Source organism: Oculina patagonica, chromosome 9, assembly GCF_052425735.1.
Source record: "Oculina patagonica isolate OP01 chromosome 9, crgOcupat, whole genome shotgun sequence".
Lineage (NCBI taxonomy): Eukaryota > Metazoa > Cnidaria > Anthozoa > Scleractinia > Oculinidae > Oculina > Oculina patagonica.
This window is the reverse complement of record NC_135766.1, coordinates 19694677-19721217: the sequence shown is the minus strand read 5'-3', so window position 1 is coordinate 19721217 and position 26541 is coordinate 19694677. Positions and strand designations below refer to the sequence as shown.

Genomic DNA, 26541 nt, shown 5'->3' with positions numbered 1-26541 from the left:
AGGAGCTTATTACGTAGAGTATTCACATGGTTTCATTGGTCAGGCAACGATTTATCAAGCAGGGTTACACAGAAAACGACTGTTCGTATGTGCAACAACGATTACAACAAAACACCTCAACAACAAACATAAATACAAATACAAGGAATTTTCAGTTTTAAAAGCAGGTACGCCTGCATAGTTTCAATGCTAAAAGGCTTCTACACATTCGCGTAGCGTTTTCTTAGCACAACCTTACTTGTAAAACAGTTTAGTCTGGAAGAAACCCTAGCATGTGACCATTCAATTAGAAAGCTATTCAACAGCACTTTCATGTGCTACTTTTTATTATGCTGTTAAACGTGGCTCTTATTCTGGAGTCTCTGAATGAAACCCGAGTGTGTGACCATTTAAATGAAAGCCATTTAACAGTCTTTTCATGATGTACTGCTCAATATTTTACAACATTACTCGAGCTTATTTCATCAATTTTTAACTTGGCACTGTTATACTGTAAAGTAAACGTGTTATAAAGACGTGCGGGACGGACGCACGCTCCCTTTAAATCCTAAATACATCAACTAAATTAAAACAAGTAAGTGACGTTTTGTACATTTCTGTTATAATAACTTCCAATTCCAGTAACAGGAATTAGAGAAAATTGGAAAGTTTTGAAGACTGCAAATTCACAATCCCTTTCGTGAATTTCCAACAGAACAACTGAGCTTGGAAAAGTAACGTTGTGTCCGTTGATACCACTAATGGCCTCCACACAATCACAAAAAAAAGAAAAGAAAAAGAATTTCGTTATTGCGTTCTTTCTGCGTCAATTGGGAAAATCGACTTTTGACCAGCACTGAAGTACGTCATACGTCCCCCGGCCTGTTATGACAAGTCACAGCCAAGATGCTATATCTTTGGCGGGCAAATCAGGTTGAAATCCAGAATCATCTTTTAACTCGCGTATCTTTGGTCGAGTTTAAGGTTTCTCTTCAAATGTTTCCAACTACGGTTTTGCTAACACAGTGCCAGGTTCTTACTTTCTCATTTCGACAATTACAAAAAAAGATTGAAAATGTCCACCTCAGCTACATTACCACTTATCAGATATTTAAAAACTAACTAGTATTAAAATACGGCAGTCCGTAACTTTATGAACCTAATTAGACATTGTGTCAAATTTCTTCTTTCTTTTTTTTTTGAAAAAAATGGGTTACAATTAAAGTTAGTAACATTTTTTTGGTAATCGCATTTGTTATTGGCACATTTTATAAATGAATATCTTACATGCATTTCGTACTATTTGGAAAAGTGTATTAGAGCGAATGCCACCAGTATTACACTTATCCTGCGAATACAGCCGCTACACTGGACATACCCTCAAACAATCTCTAACCCTGTGTAAACTCGTCTTATCTAGGTACCATTAAATGAACCTGCGCTTTCAAGAACGAAATACACCTCGGTACAACAGTTCTTCCTGTTGTTGTGGGTTTTCTTCCCAAATATCATTCATTTGACAAATCTTGAACTCTGTTTTCAAGTACCATTTAGTTACGTTCTGACAAATTTATCAATCAACATTTTTTTTAGGAGAACGGTTCTAATCGAGACAAATCCAAGTTATTTGTTTACTATTATTGCGAATGGACTTGTTTTGGCTCGTCTGCCCGACGTTTTTGCTTTTAAAGCAACGAAACTTTATCACTAACAACTAATGAATGCCAGGAATTTAGGAGACTGCAGTCACTATCAGAGCAGCGGTTGCTGCGAGTAAACCATTTGAGGTTGCGCGGGAAAATTCGAGTAGCCCGCCGCGCTAGGTTGCGTTAAAGACTGGCCATAGTAATCCTGCGGTGCACTCTGGGATGGGTACTCGGGTGGTGCCGCAGGGATCCCCTGTTGGTAGGGAATTTGCTGTTGTTGTTGATAGGACATGGGTGGTTGCTGAACTTGCTGTTGGCTTGGATACGTTTGTTGAACGTTGCCTGGTGGCTGCATCGGGGCCTGGGGCGGAGCATGCGCATGGCTAAGCTGGGTGGGTTGATAAGGCGCTGATGTTGCGTGGTTGGACACATGACTTGCGTAGGGCTGAACAGGCCCCTGGCTTGAATATGCCGTTCCCTATAAATAACACAAAAAGTTAGACATTGGTGTAGCACCACTTACATATTAGGGAGCTTTAGCAAACCACGACGGCAGCGTGAACGAGAACGTCACCAAACAAAAGGTTTAATGAGCCGAATAATAGCTCTGCTCATGCGTTTTAAATCCTGGCACATTTCTTGGCCGTTCTCTGCGGAACAACAACGTAAACTGACCAAGTTTTTGCTTATATTGGAGAACGCGAACAATGACAACTAAATTTCCGTATTTCTATCTGGGAATGAACGCTTTCTTTACATATTCAGCTTGGGCTAGTTCCTAAACCAATAGATACACTGAATACCTCTGGATAATCGCGAGATTATAGAGTAAAATATAAATTTATTTTGCACCAGGCGTTGTCCTCGGCGCCGCCGTCGTCATTGCTAAAGCTCCCTATTTTCATCATCGGTGCTTTACGTTAAACCTCAAATTTGGTTAATTTTGAGTACAGTAAATGCTCACGTATGAGAACCTACCTTATTATAGGAATATAACGAGGCATTTTAACAACGCGAACAAAATTTACGCGTAATAAAATTAACGCGAATTTTAAAAAAAAGTTCTGGTTAGATGCTTATAGTAACGTGTTTACATAAATAAAACTAACGCGAATTTTTGAAATTCGCGTTAATAACATGCATGTATCGTTAATTTCATATAATAAGGTAAGTTTTTCCAACTTAGCCTTAAAAAGTTCTTATAGAGATGGTATTTAGTGTGATTTTCGCTTCGTCAGACTTTTTTTTTATTTCGTAAAGCCAGGAAAACTCACCAGGACGACACCAGGCTCGCTCATATACTGAAGCGATGAAGGAGCGGAGACCTGGGGATAGCCAGCAGAATGTGGAGCATACATCTGAGTGGCCTGAAAAAGAGCAAGGGTGAAAGTTATAGACTGAAAAACAGCTTACTTTTCCTCCCGTTTTTCTCTAAAAGTGTCAATGTGGAAATCGGGATCCTTTTAGGGAGGAGCGTACTCACTCTAAAGTACGGAATGTTCTGTAATCTCTAAAGCACTAAGGTCTAAAAATAAGTCTTAGTGTTGAAAATCTATTTAAAATGGACTTTTCGTAGAAGTTCTTAAACGATCAGTTAGACCTTGCTCTAACCCTGTCTTAATTTCCGACTTTCGGTTTTCTGACAGTGATTTGATTCGCCTTTCTTCGAACTTGGTTTAGCTTAAGCTAAGCTTGCACTAGTTTGCAGAATGTTCCATTAAAAACAAAACAATAAGAGGAATTATTAGTGGTGTGGTCAGTAAATCGAGGTGAGATTTCCTCCAAAATTGAAGGTCTTCGAACAAACCTCAGCCCTCACAACTGCCCTAATCAGACGAAAACAAATCCGACTTAAGATACTTTTTAGGAGACGTTCTATGCTTCTTACATGAGGGTATTGTTGTGTTGTTGATACAGGCAGCTGATACATGCCCATAGAGGCCTGGGGATTAGCTCCATATCCATAAGGAAGCGTGGGGACTGGTAGAGGTTCCTTCATTAACCTAAGATAGAATAAAAAAAAACTGTTTTACGCTTGCCAACAGCGGACGGGGCTTTCACATATTAAGATTTGTGTGTAAGTTGTTGTTGTTGTGACGCAAGAGAGACAAATAGAAATAGAGCGTTACAATACTCGGGTTTTACTAGAGACGATTCCTCTCCCTTTCACGTAAAGAGTCCATTCTTAGATCCATTGCCAACAGTCCACTCCAGATTTCATGATTCAATTTTAAAGGCAAGAGCAATAAGGCCCACCCTCCAGGAACTCGTCTCGCGGGTTCATCTTAAGATATCGTGACAGCGTCCTTCCATTTTGAGCACTGAATTACTTTAAATGCAAAGATGACAATGAAGGATAAGGCTGTCGGGGAGAGGTTCGGGATGGAGGAGGGGGGGGGGGGGGGGGCAAATATTATGGAGCTCATATTGGATAGCTTACCTCTGATATAAACTCAGCGCTTGTAGATATTGTTCGTTCATTGACGATAAGTCTTGGTGTTTTCTGAAGAAAGAAAAATATCATCTTAAAACCGACAACACTGAGCGGTACAAAACTATAACTGCTGGCGAAACATTTTCTTCCGGACAAAGTTTTGACTGGTTTATGACAAATGGCCCGATAAATGGCTTTCACAAAAGCAACACCGTCACTAAAGGTGCTTGTTTGCCTCCACTACACAACCGGACACACATCTCAGTGATAAATTGGGTGCGTTGGCCAACCACGCCACCGTCCCGTTTATTCAATCTCAACGGACAATCCAAGAAAACTAAGTGCACCAAAGCCGGACACGAAAACCCTTTAAAACCAGCAGGTGGAGAAAACGGGAGACTTGTGCCCCCGACCAAGGCAGTGGCGCAACCCTTGGGGTTTTAGGGTATTCTTATCTCACATACTGCAAATACTTGTCGAACTATAGGATCTTACAGCGATACAATTATAATAGCAGAACTAAATAATAAAGCAAAATGAAGCGAAAGCCTACATCCACGGTTGACAATGCAAAGAAAATAAAAATGAAACCAAACTTGACTTAAACACATACACGAAGACTGACCGTCGAATGTCTCACCTTCCTAACGGCCACCGATTAAAAACTCAAATTCCACTATACATTGCCCACCTCAAACCTGCGCACAACCCTCTGCTCCGTGCCGGCAAAACAGTAATTTATGCTGATTTAAGAGCGCCACAATTACATTTTTTCTTACTTGGAAAACAAAGGATTAAAAAGGTTTGGGTTACCTTTCGCTCTCTTCAATCTTTCCCTTGATAAGAGGCTCCATTCTGTAACATTCATCTGCCAAATATAGGAGCAATCAGTCAGTCAGTAGAAATGAGAACTGATCAAATTTTTGTCCCCAGAGGCCTCTTTTATATTTGCAAACAAGCTCGGAGGCTCGTGCGGGGGACTGAGGCGATGGAAATATAAGGCGCGCCGTGCACGATGGGAAGAAGTGAAGCTTCATGGCTGCCAGCGCGACCTCATGTTTTATGACAAAAGTATACTTCACACTGAGCCTACAACACCCTCTGTCCCATCTCAACTCTGCTTGCTGAGTAACACAATTTCTTCTACAATAAGACAAACCTTCCATATCCTGAATTGTTTCTTCTTGTTCGTCTTCGCCTTCGATGTTGGCTCCTTTTAACATGTTTGTGCATAGGTCTATCTTTTCCTAAATGCAGATAAACATTACAAGTTGTTAACAACTCTACATACAAAAAATCAAGTGAATCTTTTCTGTGAATTGTAGCCTATTCCAGGCGTTCTGTTAGGTGAGGAGCAACGCATAAACGCAATAAACACGAAGGTCGGCGCGTGGAAAAACTGGCGAGGTGTTTGGGGCTCGGAAAAATACTTCGCATCTCGCAAAATATCCGCGCGTATTATATGTTAAACCGTCGAATAAGGTGTATTATATGTTACCATACTTGTAGCAGTGCTATGACCTCACCTCATTGATTTCTGTTTTCACTGGTGTCGTTGTTGCTAAATAACAAAGAAAGAATATCATTGTAACGAAATTAATAAGCCGGCTTCATGGGCAAGACAAGCAGGGAATGAACATTTATAACCGTCTGCAGCTTACAGAGCTGGCCACATTCAAGAAAACATTTTAAAACTAAAGAAAACTCTTACTCTCAGTACCACTGAATCTGTTTTTAAGAGTAGTCATGTCTTGAAGCTCATTCTTAAAGTACAATTTAGGACGCTATAAAGCACAGTGTACCCCATGAAAATTGAGTGCGTGACGAGTGAGTCCGTGGGTCCGTCTATCAGTACCTTCGTGCGTCCGTCCGTCTGACCGTCCGTCCGTGGAGTTCAAGGGTCTGGTTATGAATTGCCCTTATAGCTCATACTTAATGAAATAATACTAGTCAACGTTCCTAGTTTGTCTTAATTTGAGTATAATCCGTTTTTGTTTTTGCTTTTGTTTTTTTGTTGTTTTTGTTTGTTTGTTTTCATATAGGGGGAGGGGGAGGGGCAAGCGAACGCTGGAGACTCGTTTACAATAAAAGTAAATTCAAAAATAAATACAAAAAGATAAACCAAGACTGTCTCCAAACAATTATGCTGTCTGAATTTCATTGTCGTATTCGAATTTGTTTCCCCGGTGCACAAACAACAAAGTGCAACATCGCAGTCTAAGTGCCTCTCTTTCAAGTAAAAAAAAAATGTAAATACAATTTTAAAGTCCATACGCGGGACGAGGTTACCCTCGGTGTCCGAGCCAGAGGCTCATGTGTAAGACGTAGGACTGATAAAGATCGAATTGGAATTTAGTAGTGTTGATTTTTGCGGAGGGAGGAAAACCGGAGAACCCGGAGAAAAACCCTCGGAGCGAGGACGAGAACCAACAACAAACTCGACCCACATATGACGCCGGGTCCGGGAATCGAACCCGGGCCACATTGGTGGGAGGCGAGTGCTCTCACCACTGCGCCATCCCCGCCTCCCCCAAGTCGCGATTCCACTCATAGTAAAACTCTTTAATTGCCAATCAACGTGATAGCTTTCCTTGACCCATGAAATTTTGCCGTACGGTACCTCTTGTGCGTTTATAACATAATTTAGCCAAAGAAATTCCCAAATTCTCATTTATAGGCCTTATCACGGTTTTCGACGCCGTCTTGACGGGTAGGCAAAGCGGGTAGAAATTACAGCAAATATCTTTTACAAAAATTAAAATCTGGATAACTTATGAATTGCAAAGTTTAGATACTATACTAGGCAAAAGTTTTTATTCGCCGAGTTTGAAGGATGTAGCTAGGTTAGAAAGCTTTTAGTTAAATTTTTAATTTCCCATACATGTCTGTATTTTCTCTGCAGATTTACGTACGTTCTGGTTCGGTGTATAGACATATGTATTGGAAATTATAAACGTAACTGAATGCATTCTAGCCCCGCTACATCCTTCAAACTTGGGGAATAAAAACTTTTGCCTAGTATCTTAACTTTACAATTCATAAGTTGTCCAGAATTCTATTTTTGTAAAAGATATTTGCCGTCGGATTCCCATACAAACACTGTAATCTCTAGTCTACCCGCTTTGCCTACTCATCAAGATGGCGTCGAAAACCGTGATAAGGCCTATACTATTACCACGAACAAAATAACAGTACCTTCAGATGCTGCTGCCTGGTGTCTTGATTCGTCAGCCCAGCGAACCTTCTTCTTTTCCACCTTGGACGCTGATGACAACAACAACAAAAATATGAAAATAACGCTAATTACTGTTAGTACCACAGAGGTGTTTAAAAAAATTGACTCGCAAAGTTGGTAAGATTAACATACAGTCATGTGAGAAGCTCCTTCCAGGGGTGTCATGTTTTAAAATGGGTGAATCCATTTAACTCGTTATAATGTAACTTCTTGTTACCAAAAGGGGCAGTAATTCATCATTTGCACGATTTTACAGCCTAAGTACTTCTTTTACATGAAAAAGTACCTTTCAGTAGCACTTGATGAATACCGTGTTACATATAAATTACTGCAAAATCCCCCAAAATCTCAAACACTAATATTTTGTTTTAGCCTCTAAACACGCACAACTTCTTCAGACTATAACTGTTATCCTCCTTTTAGAAATCTTCTTTCTGTCATTACAGTATGCTCAGAGACTGCCTCGTGATGTTCATTTGAGAGCTGTAGAACTCGTTTTGTTTCATTTTGTTACATGAAAGTGGTTACCATGGGGAATTCTTGAACTGACTTAATTTTTCTGATGCAAAAACATGTAAATCTTCCAACATTTATAAAACACAAAATAGTCTTGCCGATAATACCAACCCCCCCCCCCCCCCACTTCACCCCCGGAAAAAAACTTCCTCTTGAACAAACGTAAGCCCAAGGTTTATTAACTAATTACCGTAAAATTCCTGTTATAAGCCCTGGGCTTATACAACTTTGTAAGGGGTTTTGTGTGGGCTTATAAGCAAAGGGGCTTAAATCCGGGAGGGCTTATAAGCAGAATAATAAAAACGTTTCGGAAAAGAGCCACAGGAGTGTTGATCGAATTACGTTTTTAAGTTAAAAACGCATAATAAAGCAACATTTAGCCCTGTTTAGTACTGTCATAAGGCAGAGGGGGAATCGGATGTATTTTTTTGTTTCCAGGTAGATGGGCCTATAACCGGAGGGGCTTATAAGCGGGGGGGCTTATAACCCTTACCGGAATTTAACGGTTTCGGAAATTTAGTAAGGTGTACAGTCTTATAACAGATATGTATATATCTTTGTGATTATTTTTAAGAATATTGTACGTTTTTTTTGTAAACTGTTAATTGTGAACTGTAATTTTCTGTGTTTATAACTCAAAAATAAAAAAAATACAAACAAAATATAGCAACAAATCCCATTATTTTGATTTATACTTCTGGACACCACGAGCATGGCACTGTGAGAGTAAAGAAACTTGCCGGATCTCTAATACAACACACAGACCCTGACCAGGGGCCCAGACCTCTCAACCCACAGTCCAATATACACGTAACAACTATTCAGACACCACATGCAAATTAAACAGAATGCAAACTTACGGCTTTCAGGCTCAGTCAAATCTGACGTCACAAAATTAGAGGGGAAGAGTCCCATGCCATGAGTTGTCTCTCCTTTCCACCAGTTCACGTCACTGAAAAACAAAAGAGAGAAGTTCATTGCATGTGACTTAACTTAGGGGTATCAGATGGAGGATTTAAGCCAAAGACCTCAAGTTTTTTTTTTAAATCGACTGGCACCTCCCAAAGAAATTAACCTGAGGTTTATCAAGCTTCTAGATGTACATAAATCAACAACAACAGACATAATTTTTTATGACAAAGGAACAGCAAAACAGTATTAATATAAATCACCAACCTGTCATCAAGAACTGAGATTATCTCCCCAGCCTTGAATGTGAGTTCATTGTCTTCAACTGCCTCAAAATCATACAATGCTCGAACTTTTTTGGCCTCAACCTAACACAAAACAGTCAAACTGTTGAGTAAACATGTATCATTTCTGTGAGCCACTAAAAACTAAAATTATATGTAATACAATCATTTCGTTGGCACTTAATTTCTAGAAACTTGTTTGACACATATATAGGCTCTTTTATTAAAAGGATACATCTTGATTTTACTCTTAAAACCACAGACAGAAGAAGTAAACTGTTTATTTATACATTATTACAAGGGATAGAGAACTTTCCATAGTAGAGGAGCAGCATTTGAGAAAGCTTCTTCAGGAAACAAATGTTTATAATTTATAACTCAGTTGAACTAGTTCTTTACAATTCACAAACTGCAGATTGCATGTGGGTACATAACCACAGCTTTCCAGCTATTTAATAGCTGGAAAGCTGTGGTTCAAACAGGCCACCTACCCTTCTTGTGGGTGCTGGTGAAGGTGAGCTGAAGCTTGGATACAGACTAGAGACCTTGGGCTACAAATTGAATAAAACAGTCATGTGTTAGAAAAATGCATAATGAACTATTAGTATAAATTCACCTTTTCTTCTTCTGCTTATTGCTTCTTCTGCAACGATCAATAGAAACTCAATCATTGTTCTATTGGAAATCCTGAATCTTTATGGTTCTCTCGTTGTTTTTCTTTATGGTCATAGAACTCAGTCACATGTACGTTAATGGGCAATTCCATGTCATGGACGTTACAATTCAGACTAATTTTTAAAACTTTAAACTTGCATTGTCTAAGGATGAAAACAAGTTTTAAAACTTTTCATTGATGTACAAGTCTATGCACCTTAGTGTGTTAATTTGATTATTTCTTTTTTCCAGTTGACTTATTTGTGCCAGAGAAATATTGAGAAAAACGACTCTCATAGACGTTACATAAAAATCAACCACGTAATTTAGTGCATTAGCATTACTTTAAAATTTCTGTGAACTTTCAAGCATTTTCAAAATATCTTCTCCATGTCAATGTAGTTTAGTGATTGTGTTAACTGAAAATTTTGTTTTCACCTCCATTATCTTTCAAATTTTTTCTTGGAGACTAAAAATGTAACGTCATGGACGTTACAAAAATCGTCATGGACGTTACACTATGTGAATTCTTCTTCAAGTTTACCAAATAAATTAACTTTTTTCAATTGTTGAGCTCTATCATTTGTAGTAAAACAATATTTCTTGGCAGTTGGAAATGAAATTATCTTGCTAGTTAATGTAAAACCCGTGGAATGCCCATTTAAATTTTTGAGGACATTTCACGGTCCTTACATGACATATTAACCTGCATTTTCTGCAAATCTCTTTCCACAAGCTTGCTGTTTATCAACCCAAACCTGTCTTTTGGAAAAAACTGCCCACTGCTATACCGCCTAACTATTTTTTACCTTTTCCAAAGACTTTGATAAAAGTTTTGCCATTTTTTCACCATTTTTGCAAAAAGTGTAACATCCATGATATGGCGTCCATGACCAACTTTAACTGCACTTAGTTAAAAAATGTAACAGTTTACCAGAGCTTTGTTATCATCAAAATGTTCATTTTTGATAAGTAACAAAGCAGCAGAAATTTTTTAAGAATCCTTCAAATAATAACTTAAGGGAATATTCCTAAAATAATTGTTTGAATTCATAAGCATTTTGAAAGTATGATTTTTGTAAGTTAAAAATGTGCATCACAGACATTGTAAATTATTAAGAAGGTAAACCCGTACTTTGGGGACCCCCCCTAAAAACACTGTTGTCACCGACAAAGTAAAAGTTGTTTTTTTGTATACTATAACATGTCTACAATGCAGCACAGGTAATTATTCCATCTGAAATATCTTTTGAAAAATCTTGATTTTTACACCTCTCATGTGGAATTGCCCTAATATTCTTTAGAGGGGCAATACTGTTTTTGATTTTTGGCTTTTAAAAAAGTACATGACACTGTCTTATGTATCAAACAGAAGGTTTCCATCATTTTTCGGCTGCACCTCTCTACTGTACGTTCATATAAAAATTGCACTCAGAGTAAAATAATAAATGTTAAATAGGTAAATAAATGTAGAAAACAGAGTAAGCTTGCACCAATCGACTTTGCAGATTTGGAACAGAACACAGCTGAGTGTCTAATAATAAAAGTGTGTTATACTGCACCTTGCTAGCCTCTGCTTCTTGAAGGGATAGCTGAATGGCTGAAAGTAAAAAAAAATGTATAGCATACAAAGTCATTAATATTCATGTGAGAAGTTACTGTTCTGAAGGTTTTGGGCAAGAAGTTCCAGGAATTACTGGCAAGATTATATAATTATGAAAAGAATTTAGCCAGTGGATATGAAATTGTAGATGGCTAGGAAAGGGTCAAAGATAATGCACACATGCAAATGTACAGTTAGTAACTAACTAAAGACATTTCAAGCAAGTGTACAGTACTCAATGAGGACCCAACTTGTGTAGGGGTAGGGGGGCTATGCAAGATGCCACCTGTCTGATTTGTAAGCCACATGGACAAAATTTGTCGCCCTCAATTTTAATCTGAGTTGGGACATTCATATTGGGTGTGCATGAAGCTTGCATTGCTGGAGAAAATTTTGGCACAAGGAGGTTTGGATCTTTTTCTTAGTTTCTACTGATAAAGTTGGGGCTACACAAACAAGACACCACATTTCAAGGTGGGGAATGGGAGGGGGGGGTGGGGGGTACATGAAGAAACCACAGGGTTCAAAATTGCAGCCGGCTGTCGGCTGCAGCCGACACTTTAATGAAAATTGCCGGCTACATTGTGCTTTTGACCAAAGAAATAAGAAATAAAAAATATCATGCCATGATCAGCCAACTGAAATCAAAGTTTCTGTTATGTCCAAGTAAACATTTCATATCAGACAATAAAGCAGCTACAGGGATAGAAAGTGCGACTCACCAATCGCTAAAGCGACTAAAACGTCTGGTTTTACAATTAGCCGCCAATGTGGCTTCATTTCTGTGTTAAGATGAATAATGGGCTGCCCCACCTTCTCAGGTATTGTGTCCCTCCATAAAATTATATTGGAAGATCTTATTAGCTCCTCAAACATTCAAAATATGAAAAGAAGTCATATAAAACATTCTATCACTTCTGAAAATTTGCAAATGGCCGACTATGTTTAAAATCGTCCAGAATGCATTGCAAACCTGGTACGTCATGTATGTATATGGATTGTTTCCCTTGAAAATGCATGGCTCTTGACAGCCGGGAAAAATGGGCCTTTACAAAAAAAGCCGACAAATTCAGGCTAAAATATTTTGAACCCTGAGACCACCTGTCTTTTTGCAGAGTTGTGGGTCCTGTCTGAGTATAATAGTTTCCTGTCTGAGTATAATAGTTTTGACCATTTCCCTTACTGCTAGATTGAACAAGAAGTGTTCTAAACAGTATTAAAATACTACGTTGTGTAAAATTGGATATGGCTAAAGTACCTATTGCCAAATCTTCATCTTCTTGTTGCGGACTGACTGACGAAGCTGCTGTCGAACGAGTTGACGGACTTGATGAACTTAAACTTGTGTCCTACAAATTAAAAATGTTTACAACAAAAAAAATTTCTTCTAAAGGCAAAGTTAGCAAAATTTGTAATGGAAGAGCTGACCACAATAACAGCCGGGTGCACTTTTAAATTGTTTGGGGAAAGAACGTAAAAATTGTTTAGAAACCATGCTTTTAAATATTTTACCAACACAGGGATGTCGCTAAGGGCTGGCTGCCAGCTAATTTAACCGGCTGAAATAGAACTTAAATCCAGATGAAATTTCACGTGAAAACAAAGACTTAGGTAAACTTTTAGAGCTGCCAAGGCCAGAAAAGCCAGCTGGGCTTGTTGATGAACCAGCTTAGTGTTTTCTTAACTACATCCCTGCAACAAAGACCTTGTAGGGAGTTTTTGATTTCTGCAGTAGCCTTGTAACACATGTAGGCACAAACACCTACTACACATGACTTTATTTCAGTTGTAGTTTTAATTAATGAATTTCTGGTCAATAATTTCAGACAAACTAGTTTGATTTGTATTTGTCTTTGTCTAAGATCACACCAATGTACAGTTATATAATAATTATAATTATTAAACAATTTACAAAAATAATGCACATAGACATCTAATAGGCCAACCTTGGTACTGTCGGGAAAACTGACTCCTTCTGCTTTGAGCTCCTTATAGAGTGATGGTATAAGACTAAAAAAATAAACAAACGAGGAGTCATTTAAATGTACATGTACATGTACAGGCGTGTATGTACATCAAAAAAAAATTGAGCAATGATTTGTGCAACTTTGATGTTGGAAAAATAATTAAAACACTATAAAACAAATTAAAAGTGTTTTTAAAACATTTTACAGACACTAAGTACAGTAAACATACATGTACATGACTTACACAATTCTAATTTTTATTTCTAATAAAAAGCAAAACTTTACATCAATCAAAAATATTGCACAATCTTCTGTTAATATTGAGTAGTACATGTTATTGTACAGTAATGTTGTTAGTACTTAAAATGTGCTGGAAAATGTTGTTCAGTTATGCAAATTGTCACTCTTGAAAATTAAAATGTTATGAGGCCCTGCCAGGGTAAATTCCGAGAAGCGACATGGCTTAAAAAGCAGCGACAGCACATAAAATAAAATCGTGACAAACGACAACCCTTTAGAAAAAACTTAAATTCCGACAAGGACAAGTAAGTTTCCTTCAAGTTATAAACTACCGACAGCAATGCGAAGTTTGATATAACAGCGACATGGCGCATTTTTAAATTTAGACAAGCGACACGGGAACCCCCCCCCCTCCCCTTGCAGGGCCTCTGATATTAATAAGTGGAATCCCAATTTCTCAATCCTCCAATGGAAACAAAGAGTGGCTTGACAATGAGAAATCGGAAGTCTCAGAAAATGGAGGGGGATGGGGAATCGCAGTGCTCGACTGAGTAAGCAAATCTGAGGGAAACGATTTTAGTTCAAGCCATCAGGAGCCTCCAGAAATCAAGGGTCTGTGTTCAACTGTACACAGTCTCATACATGTAGTAATACCTCAATTGTGGATCATCCTTGAAGCTAACAGACCATTCCTTTATCAAGCTTTTCAGTTTTTCTGTTACTTTGGGATGTCCCTAAAAACATACAAATTAAAACATGGCATTAATTGATTGAAAGCAAATTACGACCATCACAAAACAATGTTTAAAACCCAACATTCAGTCTGTGATTTTATCGCAAACCACTACTCAAGCTTAACATTCAGTGCCGGGTTGTTTGAAAGCTGATAAACATTTACATGTAGCCTGGATTAAAAGCTTGTTGATCAGGTTTTAATTGTTAATTGTGAGGGATTTGAACTTGATGCATCTAGATGAAAGGGACAGAGTTGCGTAAATAAACCATAATGCCCTACTCACCCTTGAAATGATACTTTTTGCTTCATTGACAAAATCCCTAGAACACACCTCCAAATGGAACACTTTATCACAATTATTTACGCAAGCAGACAGGAGCTAAATTGTAAATGAAAAGAGAACATTTCACTTTTTTAAAACAAAAGAAATTAAATTACATGATTATAATAACAAACCCTCAAAAAATACTAGACTAAAGGCAGGTTTCCAAATGATCATGAATATAAAATTAATAATACAATGCATGTGCTCCTTTACTTACTGTAAGTGCTTGTATAGCAACATGAGGAACTCTGTGATTCACTCTTTTCATTATAGAGCGTAATGCATCTTTGGGTCTAAAAATGAAAACACAATGTACTTACACAAGAAATCCTTGAATATGAACTTAACAGACAGATTAGTTATACAGTGTAGGATGTTAGTCCATACACATGTATATTTCATTATTAAAAACAAACAATGGTATAATTATGGGTTAGAGACTGTTGTGAGTGTTTTGTTGACAAATACACGCACGCGCTGGCCGCACAATGAACTCGAAATTTTCAATACATGTACTGCACGAGGCGTAGCCGAGTGCAGTATTGAAAATTTCGAGTTCATTGTGCGGCCAGCAAGTGCGTGTATTTGTCCACAAAACACGAACTAACAGTCTCTAACCCTTTTAATATACAATCTGAGTACACTGCAAGAAAAACCGATTCACCGAACTTTGAACTAGACTTTTAATGAATAATAATAAGAAGAATTTGAGTAGTACATAATTATACATGCAGGCTGTAAAGATCAATAATACAGAAATCCAAAATAAGCTGAAAAATAAATAAAGCTCAAAATGGTCCATTAAATTGTTCTTTAGTTGGAGTCGTTCACACATGTAAATACAGTCAGCGAGAAGCTTGTTCAAGCTTGTTCAAGCTTGCCGATCGCTTTTACAATTGCAAGCCAGCAAGTCAATCGCACACAAAAAATTCAGCTTCAGCTTACCTTTGAAAATGAAAACACTCCAGGTTGTTTTCTTCTTGGTATTTTTTGGTATTGAATCGTTGATAATTTGAGGAATATCTTTTTCTTCTACTTTTGCAAGCCTTGAAGCTGAAGACATTTTCAATAATGCACGATTTTTGTGCATTATTGTCAATACTGCACTGTCGGAGTTTGCTGACGACAGGTAAAGGAAAATCATGTGATCGATTTTAACCAATGGCGCGCGTGGATTTTGGACAGTGAACGAAGATTGTATATTAATATAGAATACTTCATGGAAAGTGCGCACGTCTAGTATTTATGCAAGTTGGTGAAGTATCAGAAATCTACGAGTTGAGATCTCTGGTACAATCCAACGAGTGTGTAAATACCGTACAAAGCACCTTTCCTGTAGTATTGTGTTTATTATATAAATTATGTACCGAGATTGTAACTGAAGTCATTGAATAACCCATTTAATGAACAATTCAGTCGAAGATACTCCAACAACTCCAAGCAAGTTATTTTGAATTTGTAAACAGCGTAAAGCAGTTCAAAGTCTTCATTGGTCAACGGCACGTCCAGCAGCTTTGTATTTGCTTCTACAGCATTCTTTTTAATTTATGGTTCTTTTTGTTCTGATTGTTCAAGTCAACTGAAGCGGATAACCCGCAAAATACTTGTTTGCACAGTTCTTCTGAAGCTATTGTGCATAATAAAAACATAATATGCAGCTCCTGATTGGAAGTATCATTTTTCTCACATGTGAAAAAAGCAATACGCCCAATTTGATTGGTTTACAATGTACATATGGTTTGCGCACGAAAATTTAACGGCTTCTCAGTGAGCAAATCTCAGTATGTATAAATTGCAATTCGTAAGTGTAGATTGGTTTACAGGGCATGTTATATTAGCTCATATATATACCATGGGCCACAAACAGTTATGATAGGTGTGCGTCTCAGCAAAAACAGCCAGGGAGCTCAAATATTGCAATTCTTTGGGGGTTTTTTTAAAATAAAACAATTATTCCACTCACTCATGTTGGATACTATGAGATAGTTATAGCAAACTCATATCCAACCCGCGCTCATGGAATAATTGTTAATATCACATCATCAACTAAAAAGATCCCCTGCCTTTCAATAACATCTAAACTCTAAAAATTCAAATCCCCAACTAAGGACAACAATCAATGACCATAAGAAAAAGAAGACAACCAAAACTGATGGAAATCTATCAATTACAACCCACAGAACTGAGCTTTTGAACCAGTTAAGATACACTTCTGTTTTCTTGAGAGTTCACTGAGACAATTGATGGTATCATAAACTTAATCACTGATTGCGCAGGGCTGCATGTTACTAACAGCCATGTGCAATAAAAAATGTCTACATGTTTTTTGTAAAATTGTGAGTATAGATTCTGAGCAATGAGTGAATTCGGCTGAACTCAATCCCTAGAATGACCTGGAATTCTGCTTGGTTTTATTTAATGGTATGATTTCTACAAACACCTGCAACATCAAGGACATGGATTGTAATTATCTGAGCCATAGAAAATGAGATTCTGAAATTATTTTTTTATCATTTTCTCACAAGTTTCAGCAAGGACCCCAAAAGGGTGACCACTTTTATTCACTGACATTCTTTCGTGCAGATTTAAGTTATCCAAGTGAAATTGTGTGAAAACAATCAATGGTAACCCCAACAAAGTATATATTTTCTGAAAGCTTATTGAATAAAGATTGTAATTTTGGATTTTGTTTTGATCATATAGACCATAATAAGCAACGTCAGCATTTTGTTTGCAATTATGATGTTGCGCAACATTAGGTTTATTTGAGGACACATTTACGTCAGAGCCCAAAATTTTATGTAGAATTTGTTTTACATATATTGGTCTAAAAAACGGTGTCTCAGATTAGATTTTTCTTTTCTTACTCCATTAATTTTTTATGAATTTATAATCCCAAGGAAATTTCTGATTGGATAATGACATCAAGAAATATGTGAATAAATTAGAAGTGGCCACACTTTTGGGTTCCATGTTGTAATGTTCGCAGTAAGGCAGGGCTGCAAACAACAGTCGATCATCGGACATTGGCCGGCCAAAATTTGCTCATGTCCGAGGAAATGCCAAGTGTGGTCGGACATGATGTCCAGACAATTTTTTGACCGTAAATCATTTTACGGCAACAGTGAATAAAATTAAACCTTTGTTTTTAGTGATGTCCGACCAAAATTTTGTTCTGTCCGACCATGATGGTGTCTTAGTAGGACATATGTCCTATTGAACATTTTTTTTTCAAAAAATTATTTGCAGTCCTGTTAAGGTCTTTGTCTATAATAATATTATCTATGTCTTGATGATGTCATAGCGAAGTCACTCGCTGTCACACAGCTCAGCATATTCAACCGTAATGAGATAGTAGGGTTGTACATAGCGTGTATTTAATACCAGGCTGCGTTTTATGAAGGCTACGGATACGCTGAAGACCTTCAGTGTCGATTTCAAAAATGTTGTATGTACTGACGTATGATCATAGTCTGTGTGTCTTAACTGGTGTTCAGATGGCATATTGTGTGTTAATTCGAGTTTTAAAACCTTGGCATTCCTTTGGCATGGAGTCTGGATGTATTATGTCACCCACGTGAAATACGTAAAGTTATGTCGAATACTACTTCTTAACAACCATACTTCCTCAATTTTTCTGTATATAAAACTACCTTTATATCATACATTGTATTTTCCTTAATCTTACAGTCAGCTAAACTGTTCTGGCTTCTTATAAACAAGTCTTAAACGTATACACTCCGCATATACAGTGAAAGCACAGTTCTTCTAGTTTTAAGACTAAGAAGCATAAGTTCCAGAAATTAACTAAAATATCCACCAATGACTTATAGCATAGAATAAATACTTCATGTATGTTTTAATAAACCTTTACGGAAATGACAAGCTAAGAGGTGCTTAAGCTTATATCAAATTAACCAGTGTTCTTATATTCACAGGCTCAATCCGTATAAGCTACAGCCCAAAGATTTGTTTAAGTGTGGATTTTTCTACTAACCCGGACGGTGTCCGCGGTATACGATCACAGATCTCCATAATAAGTTGCCAATCTTCGGTTGTATTGAGTTCACTTGTCGCTTTCTCTGTTATAAACGGGAAATTTGTTAGGAATTGTTACCCACTAAGAAAGCGATAACGATGCGATTTACTTACCGACATCTTGGTCAAAGGGCGAAGAACTAGAAAATAACGGCATTATAGGCCTACAGCAACTTTTCAAACATAAAATGAAGCTTAAATTTCTGTCCTAAATTCGTGATAAACTTCGCAATCTCTTCCAGCATTCAGAAATATTATTGACCATGATGTCATTGCGGCCTTAGAATAAAGCGGAAGACCACTGACCGGTAGGATCGTCTGGTAAGAACGCCACAGGATTACCAGCGTTGACACCAGTGTTAGTACGGTCCTCCGTTGTGCTGTTCGTAGTGCTCGCCATCCTGTAGCCTGCGAACGCAGACGTATTTCCGACTGTCGTTTCTATAGTCCATGGGCCCGAGCACATTTTGGTACCATTCAAAGGGACAAATTATGAGTGGTATCAGATTAAAGTGCATCAGAAGGAGTTTCAAAATTGAGCTGATAGCAATCACGAAAGAGTAGCTTAATAGGATTTTTTAAGAGTATAAAATTCTCCTTCTGCATGAAAACGAGGCTAAAGTTGTAATACAATTTAAAACTCTTATTATGGTCTATTTTTGCTCAATTTCATCTTGCAGTATTGGAAACATGATTATTAACTAGTTCTCTCAATAAATTGGTAAAAGTTTGAATTAATCACTAAAACAGAACAAAATACTGTTTGAAGGTCCTGAATTGCATTCTGGGTAAATCCAAGATGGCGGCGGCTTTGCCTTAGGAAGGTGTGCGGTTATTTTGGTCTAAATTTTTCGATTTAAATCCCCAGAAAAGGACAAAGACATCTCTTAAAAAAGATTAACATTGTATTAAAAACTTTAGAAAACTATTTTTGGCAATTTTGAAGGAATCTAAAAGAGAATTATTTATACAATTAACTTACAATATCAGTCCAGAAATATTTCGCGAGGCGCGAAAGGGTATCAATGTTGTTCTGATTTTTGAAATAAACATTTGTTTCGCAGACGTTATTTAGCTCGGTACTGGTTTCCTGATGTTTGGGCACTGCTGTCTTTTTTCGGAAAAGCTAACAACTATGTTGGAAAACACAGTTTGTTCTCTACAGTCGTACGCAAATAATTCAAAACTGTTTGCGCGCGCCAAGATGCCCGCCAAGATGGCACGTGCGCGTGTTGAAAGATGACAGAAAAAAGGAATAGTGGTTGTTGCCAAGAGAAACAAGCGCTTTAAATTGAAAGATATTACATTGCGCTGTCCGGAAATACTTCATTACTAAACCTCATTGCACCATGGAACAAGGACGTCTTGAATTGAATGGGCTGAGGCATCAGAGGTACAGTTAGTCTCTGTTGTGGTATGGGACCTGAAAGCGATTTTTCCTAAAGGATTCAGTCAATATGTCTCCCGCATTCCCAATGAAAACGTCTTTGGGGCATTTACGGCAGAAGTTGTAATATATCGCTGATATTTCCTGTAATCAAGTTTGATTGGCTAATGCGAGGACAGGTGCGCAGAATAGGGAAAGGAACCTGGTTGGTGGGGTGGGAGAACGCGTGGCGAACTCAAAGAATGTCAATATAACCACGGAAGAGTCGTCACTGACTGACCAAAATGATAAAAATGCGTCGTAAAATATGGAAGACAGATGCGTCCTTTGTAGGCAGTAGTCACCGCACCTCAACTTTTACCTTAAAATCCTCTGTACATCGGAGAAACACCATTCAGCTTCAGTGGGGTGAAAAATCAACCCCTTACATGTCATTTATTGCAGTGATGACAACAGCGACGATTTAAAAGCACCACAATAGATGGAGACTGAATTGAAATCAGTCCTCAATATTGCTGGAGAAAGGGAAATTTCTTCTATGTTTTATCACCGCAAATGTTGCCGTTAATGCGGGAATTAGATAAGCTCCGAAATAAAGGCGAGGCGGTTAAAACCCCACCGAAAAAGAAGATCTTCAAATGCGAAAACACAATCTATGATTAGAAAAAAAATGTAATTAGAAAAGCATATATATGAAACGTTCCAAAAAATATAGAGCCTTTCAAATTTTCGAGCAGACGAAACTGTCGAAAGACTGTACGCTCTCATTGTGAGCAAAGTTGTCGAAGCTGAGGAGGCAGCTAATAGTTACTCCTGCATATCGAGTACAATGCTTGACTTTTTGAAGAATTTAAGATTGTTAAAGTTACAATTAAATTAAAAGATGTAATTTTGTCGGCACGCGTTCATTTGGTGTCACACAGATCAAAGACTCCACTACTAAAAAGCACATTTAACAGAGCTGAAACAAGAATTCGGGAGTGTAATGCACTTTGAGAACTTGCTTAACATTGTCATCATCCGGTCATTATCTGTCCTTTTCGCGATTGGCGACGCAAAAGGCCTCCAACTCTCCTCGAACTGTTTGTAATTGACTACAGCTGGCCAGAGGTACAACATATTCTTTACCATCAATTATCACAATAAGGGAGCAGCACCTAATGCAACAGTATCGATGAAATTAAGGAACCTAGTTAGTACATTTGATATGCAATTATTTCACAAGAAGCTGTTCAAATAACATGACCGCACAGCCTATTCACTAGGCATTCTCAGCTCATTAGCAGTGACACCTTTAAAGAACGCCTGGCATGGGGACAAGGCTGGTCGGGTCACCCTAGCCGTGAGAGCTGTGCAAAAATGTAGTCAATGTTTCAGAAGAACTTGAGTTACATTCTGATAATTGGAAGTGTAAACCGCCCAGGAGGGAGCTATATGTCCTTCTCCCAATTAGGAAATTAAAACGGCACTTTGTCTCCACAAATCCTGTCCTGACTCAAGAAAATAAAAAACCACTTCCTCAGAATAACACCTCCCTTGCCTTTCTGGAATGTCCTACAGGGTAAGTGGTATCGCTGTCCAAGCCTGACACTTTGGAACCCATCTCCCTCAGTGACAGTGGCTAAATTAGCAAGAGACACTTTAACCATTGCAAAAATCCCTGTATACAATGCTGTGGAGGGGGACAGGAAGGCAGGAGCCCGGGAGAAAAGGGGCGGGAAGCGGGAGGAGAGAGGGCGGGAGGCGGGATTCTTAAGGTGTTGGGACCCGGGAGAAAACGAGTGAAATTTCGTAACATTTCATTATATTCCGCAATGGGCATGGAACAAACAGGAGAGAACAGCTATGGAAAGGGGCGGGAGGCGGGAGTAAATGGTACGGGAAGCGGGAGTAAAAGGTACGGGAGGCGGGAGGTTCAGACCCCCCTCTCCCCCCCCCCCCCCTAATGCTGGTTTAGCGCTGTAATCCTCGAGTAAGAAAATTATGGAATAATATTGAACAGACGATAGAGCAAGCATAGAAAGAAAAGTTGCTTTGAATTTAACTGCACCTTGGTGCAAAAGTGACTGAGAAAAGCAGAACGTAAGTAGTTGGGCTGGGTTGACTAATATATCAGTCCGCGAGGAGGAAGTGCCCAAAAACAATGTGGTCAATGTGCCCGCCGCTGATAAGCCACAATTTTTGAAGTTCCTGTTCTTGAGCTCTTCGGAAGATTTTTTCTTCAAAGACGTCAATTTATTTATTTTAAGAACGGAATGAAGTTGAGTACGAAAAGACTAGACAGCTTTAAGTTCTATGATGTTCTAATTTTTCAGAAAGGGAACAGCGACAATTTCTCAGTCAGAATCGTTAACCGTTGTTTCTTAGTCAGAACCGGCATTCAAGCCTGAATGCCGTCTCGTTCCGAATATTTTGTGAGATACACTACCACATTTCACAGGTTTCGAAAGTTTGGCAAACACGCTGTAAGTTGCTCGTGTCGACTCGTGGTGTTTTCTTCTCAGTTAAGTTGTTCTCTTCTGTCTAAAGAACTTCAGAATTTATTTAATTATGATCTCGAGTTGTATCCAGTTTCCATGCTTTCACTGAAAACGACTTTTATCATTTCTCGTAGAAATAATAGACCCGTCATAACATGGTCATATCAATGTTATAGAAACTGTTTGTTCGTATGAAAAACGTCCTTGAAAACTATTGGTTTATGGTAAGTAGACAAAATTTGTGTTTGATCGAGCCAAGTGACCCATCAGGCCGGAGCTTGTCCCGGTATCTGTAGCACGAATGCTAATCCCCTGGATGGGATGCTAATCCATCGCAGGGCTATCCCCCTGCGGTAACTTCGCCAGTACCATTTATACACATGGGTGGAGAGAGGAATTGGTTTGAAGAACAGGTCGAATAAAAGCTCTGTGGCATTCTTTACAACCGAGTTATTAAGACAATAATTTTGAGACAAAACAGTGTTTAGTATGCAGCCTTAATGTTTGTTTCCCTCTTAAATTTGGGGCACAAATAGAGCGGCCAAACAAATGCGTATCATCAGTCGAGAAAATTCTTCCATTAATATTATTCACATTAAAAGTGTAAAATAGCGTTCTCTGGTTTAAAAAGTTAAGAAAAAATATGAGCTTTCGGCTATTTTACTATAGCCTTGGACGAATGTAAAAAAGATAAAGCGCGTGGTTGGAAATATATACAAGGGAGGGTGTGAAAATAATTTAAAAAAAAACTAAAATACAATAGAAGTGTAAAAAGCTAAAAAAGGACAAAAAAAGACAAATTAAGAATTACAATAAGATAGAATATTGTCTTGGTAACGGTTTGGAGTTATTGTCTGCGCCGACAGTTTTGGCAGTGTGCCAAGATTCTAGTGACATTCGTCAAAGGCTATAGTAAAATAGCCGAAAGCTCATATTTTTTCTTAACTTTTTAAACCAGAGAACGCTATTTTACACTTTTATTATGTCTCATCCTGGTTGCAGTTCAATTTTTAATATTATTCACCTTCACTTAAAATTATTTTAGATATTACTTTGTAATTGATATCGCTTCTGTAATTGAACAACACAATGAAGAATACACGTTTTCTGTGACAATTAAGAAACACGTTCATCCGGGACATCGCAAATGTCAAAATGCTTTATCCTCTAAACAAAGCACTGAATCGATATCAAATTTACAAGATTTTTATGTTCTTTATGTCAAGAATATGTAGAAAGAAAGAGTTTATAGGATACACCGGCAAGATTTGTAATTTGAATGACGTTAGATAAAAACCTCCACGCGCTTTAGTCAAATGAGGCCGCCTCTCGCGCGCATCTGTTGGCTCAAAATGCTTTCATTTTTATAAAAAAGAGAGATCAGTATAACCCTTATTAACCTCAAATACTCTGTCCGTATTGTAAAATACAAATCCTTGTTTTTTTCTCCCTGATTTATTTAAAAACTTGGTCCACATTTTGAAATTCTAACATCAATCTCGATATATGAGAGGTCTAAATTGCAATCCGGCTTTGTTGCCATGGAAACCATACAGAGAAAAACCCTTAAGTGCGGCCAAAGCCCTTGACTAGCATCAGCTGCCTTTGCTGTACTTTGTCAGGCCTCTCTCACAACATTTACGTGCTTGAAGTTTCGATAAAGTGATTATTCATTACCGTTCGAGCATTAAAATGCAACATTGATTTTGGAAAGATGACGTCAGAAATCACGTGATTTCAGCAAGAAAGCTACTCTTTTGGAATTGCTATCACATACCAAAATGAACTAGAGTGTTCAAGGATTCGAAAAATATATGATAGCATTTGTCCCTCTGAATGGTACCAAATGCCTAATTTTGGGGTCTGGGCCCATGGACTGCAGAGGTGGCCATTTCCTGATTTTCAAAATGAAGTTATGACCAGTTATTATCTTAAGCGACTACTAATTTTAGCGATTTTTTTTCTGAGCAAGATTTTTGCGACTACAGTCAACTCTTTCTCATAATAAAGACGGACACCTTCGGGACCAACCGCAGCTGTCCGTCTTAGAGAGGTGTCCGTCTTGTAGAGAGTCGAGGTAACATGACACCAGTAATTCTGAGATAATAAATTAGCTAAACCTAAACCATTGCACAATGCAACAAACGTTTGCTGAGTGCAACAAGAATAAAACAATAAAAGGACAGTATTTGCTTGTTAAAGCAAAAATTGACAGCGTCTACAAACTGTAATACTACTCTGTAAGTAGAAAACGACCTCTTTAGTGTCCATACACGCAAGTAGCGAAGTATATCCGTTCCGGGAATCCGTTAAAGCATCATTGTTTTTGGTAAGTAGGTTTGGTATACACGTATCCTTAGGGCGCTGAATAGCTTTGCTTTAGACCGATACGAAGTTTGGAAGTATATATTTTCACCAATAAAACATGATAAAAAAACACTACTCAAGTGTCCGTTAATGATTGTGATGGTTAATGATGGTTAATTGTCCGTTGTCCGTCCTAGAGAAGTGCCCGTCTTATAGAGAGAGTTTTGTTACAGTAAAATGACTGAAAAACGGCAGCGACCATCACCAGGTGTCCGTCTTATGGAGGTGTCCGTCTTATAGAGGGGTCCGTTAAGAAAGAGTTGACTGTATTATTAAAATTTAGCGATTTTCCGGAAATTCCAAAAAAAAAATCAATACTTTTTTGCTAAGATGGAAATAAATGTTCATGTACAGCAATACATAGAACAAAGTCACTTGAAATTGGACGAACATTATCATTGTTAGAAAGAAAAAAGTGAATTGTAAATGTTAGAAAGTCGGTCCTCGTCAGGGAAATCAGTCATATTCTTAACCTGCGATCACCTCTCCGCCGCGAGAAAAATAACGCCTGTTTGCAGGTTATCATATTCTCCACGATGACGGTGATCCTTGCTCTCTCCCAACCCCTTCCGAATTGTTGCCCGACCACTGTATTTTAATTTGTATTCCTCTGGCGGGGGAGCGTATTAATTTAACGCGTATTTTAGCGAGTACTGAAATTTAGCGATTTTAGCCCAATTCGCTAAAATCGCTAAAAATTAGAAGCCGCTAACAATAGCAACCTTAAAGTAAGTTTATTTTAAGTGCTTATGGCTGCAAGGCCAGCTGAAAGGATTAATCTGTTTTATGAGAGAGGGGAGCAGTAAAATAATATCGTTATATCAAAGAATCGTTATATCGAAACTCCCGATATAACGATATGGCCGTAAAATAACCGAAAATATCGTTATATCGGGTGTAAACCTAACAAGTACTTTTATTGCATATATGAGGAGCTGGAGGATAAAGAGAATAGTTTTGATAAGAAGGCTTAGAACACAGTATCATTTTCGTATATAGCGATCGATCGTACAAAGCTGTTTTTAGAAACGTTAGAGATGACTCGATTTACCGTAATGTTATTGCATTAAATTCGATGTTTTGCAAATAAAATGTGACTGTGTACTGATAATATCGTTATATCGGGAGGATTTTACGTTCGGTCCGCTAAACATTTTACAATTTACAAACCAAACATTTTACTGTACCAAACATTTTACTGTAACTTTTGCTGGGACATAGAATACCGATATTCATCGTTATATCGAGGTTCAACTGGATAAAACCAATCTTTATTATAATTAAGTTTTTGAAGGATGAAAAAAAGCTTGCACTGCAAGTGGTTGTGAAAAATTTCGGGCTATACAGGGAGTTAGTAGCTCCTGATGGACTCCTGAGGAAGTACAGCGTGGACCTCCTTCATTCTGCCGCGACCCTTTTGGTCTTCACCAGGAAGGATCGCGGCCTCTGGGAACGAGAATGAGACCCCCTTTGGGAACTTTTATCCTTTCGAGAACTTAACTTTTTGCAACTTTTTGCATTTTCGAGCAGATTTTTGCAATTAATAGTCCAGAGATTTACGAAAATTATCCCGAGTGTTCAAGTTCGTAGGCTGTACGAACGTTTCCGAAAAATTTTTAATTTTCACGCTAGGATTGAAAAAAATGTCGAAGATTTCCGAGGAAGTTCAGAAGATGCTTCAACTTTCGGATCATTCAGCATTAATAACTCATCAGCAAACGTAACGTCATCGGTTTCTTCA

At 38.0% G+C, this 26541-nt stretch overlaps 2 protein-coding genes across 2 annotated transcripts in view; one reads left to right on the top strand and one right to left on the bottom strand.

Annotated features, from left to right (window-relative positions):
* The window catches only part of LOC144666357 (nicotinate phosphoribosyltransferase-like), an 89362-nt gene that overhangs the window by 42721 nt on the left and 20100 nt on the right, over nt 1-26541 (top strand). The window lies entirely within an intron of this gene.
* Nucleotides 1253-18815, bottom strand: LOC144665885 (signal transducing adapter molecule 2-like). The gene is made up of 19 exons (XM_078527166.1): nt 18681-18815; nt 18526-18610; nt 14746-14821; nt 14487-14582; nt 14122-14201; nt 13207-13270; nt 12519-12609; nt 11220-11257; nt 9495-9554; nt 8987-9087; nt 8671-8762; nt 7255-7323; nt 5586-5620; nt 5219-5306; nt 4873-4927; nt 4066-4128; nt 3514-3628; nt 2900-2992; nt 1253-2103 (listed from the first exon to the last, which is right to left on the bottom strand). The coding sequence occupies exons 1-19, from the start codon at nt 18721-18723 to the stop codon at nt 1732-1734; spliced, it is 1716 nt and encodes a 571-aa protein (XP_078383292.1). The 5' UTR covers nt 18724-18815; the 3' UTR covers nt 1253-1731.

Bases quoted from the DNA above. Each gene is read 5' to 3' on its own strand.
- LOC144665885 (XM_078527166.1), bottom strand. From the start codon at position 18,723: ATGCCGTTATTTTCTAGTTCTTCGCCCTTTGACCAAGATGTCG. The intron at 8,763-8,986 runs GTTGGTGATTTA...TTTGTTTTTCAG, and splicing joins ATCTCAGTTCTTGATGACAG to TGACGTGAACTGGTGGAAAG. The intron at 2,993-3,513 runs GTAAGAAGCATA...GCTCTTTTTCAG, and splicing joins CAACACAACAATACCCTCAT to GCCACTCAGATGTATGCTCC.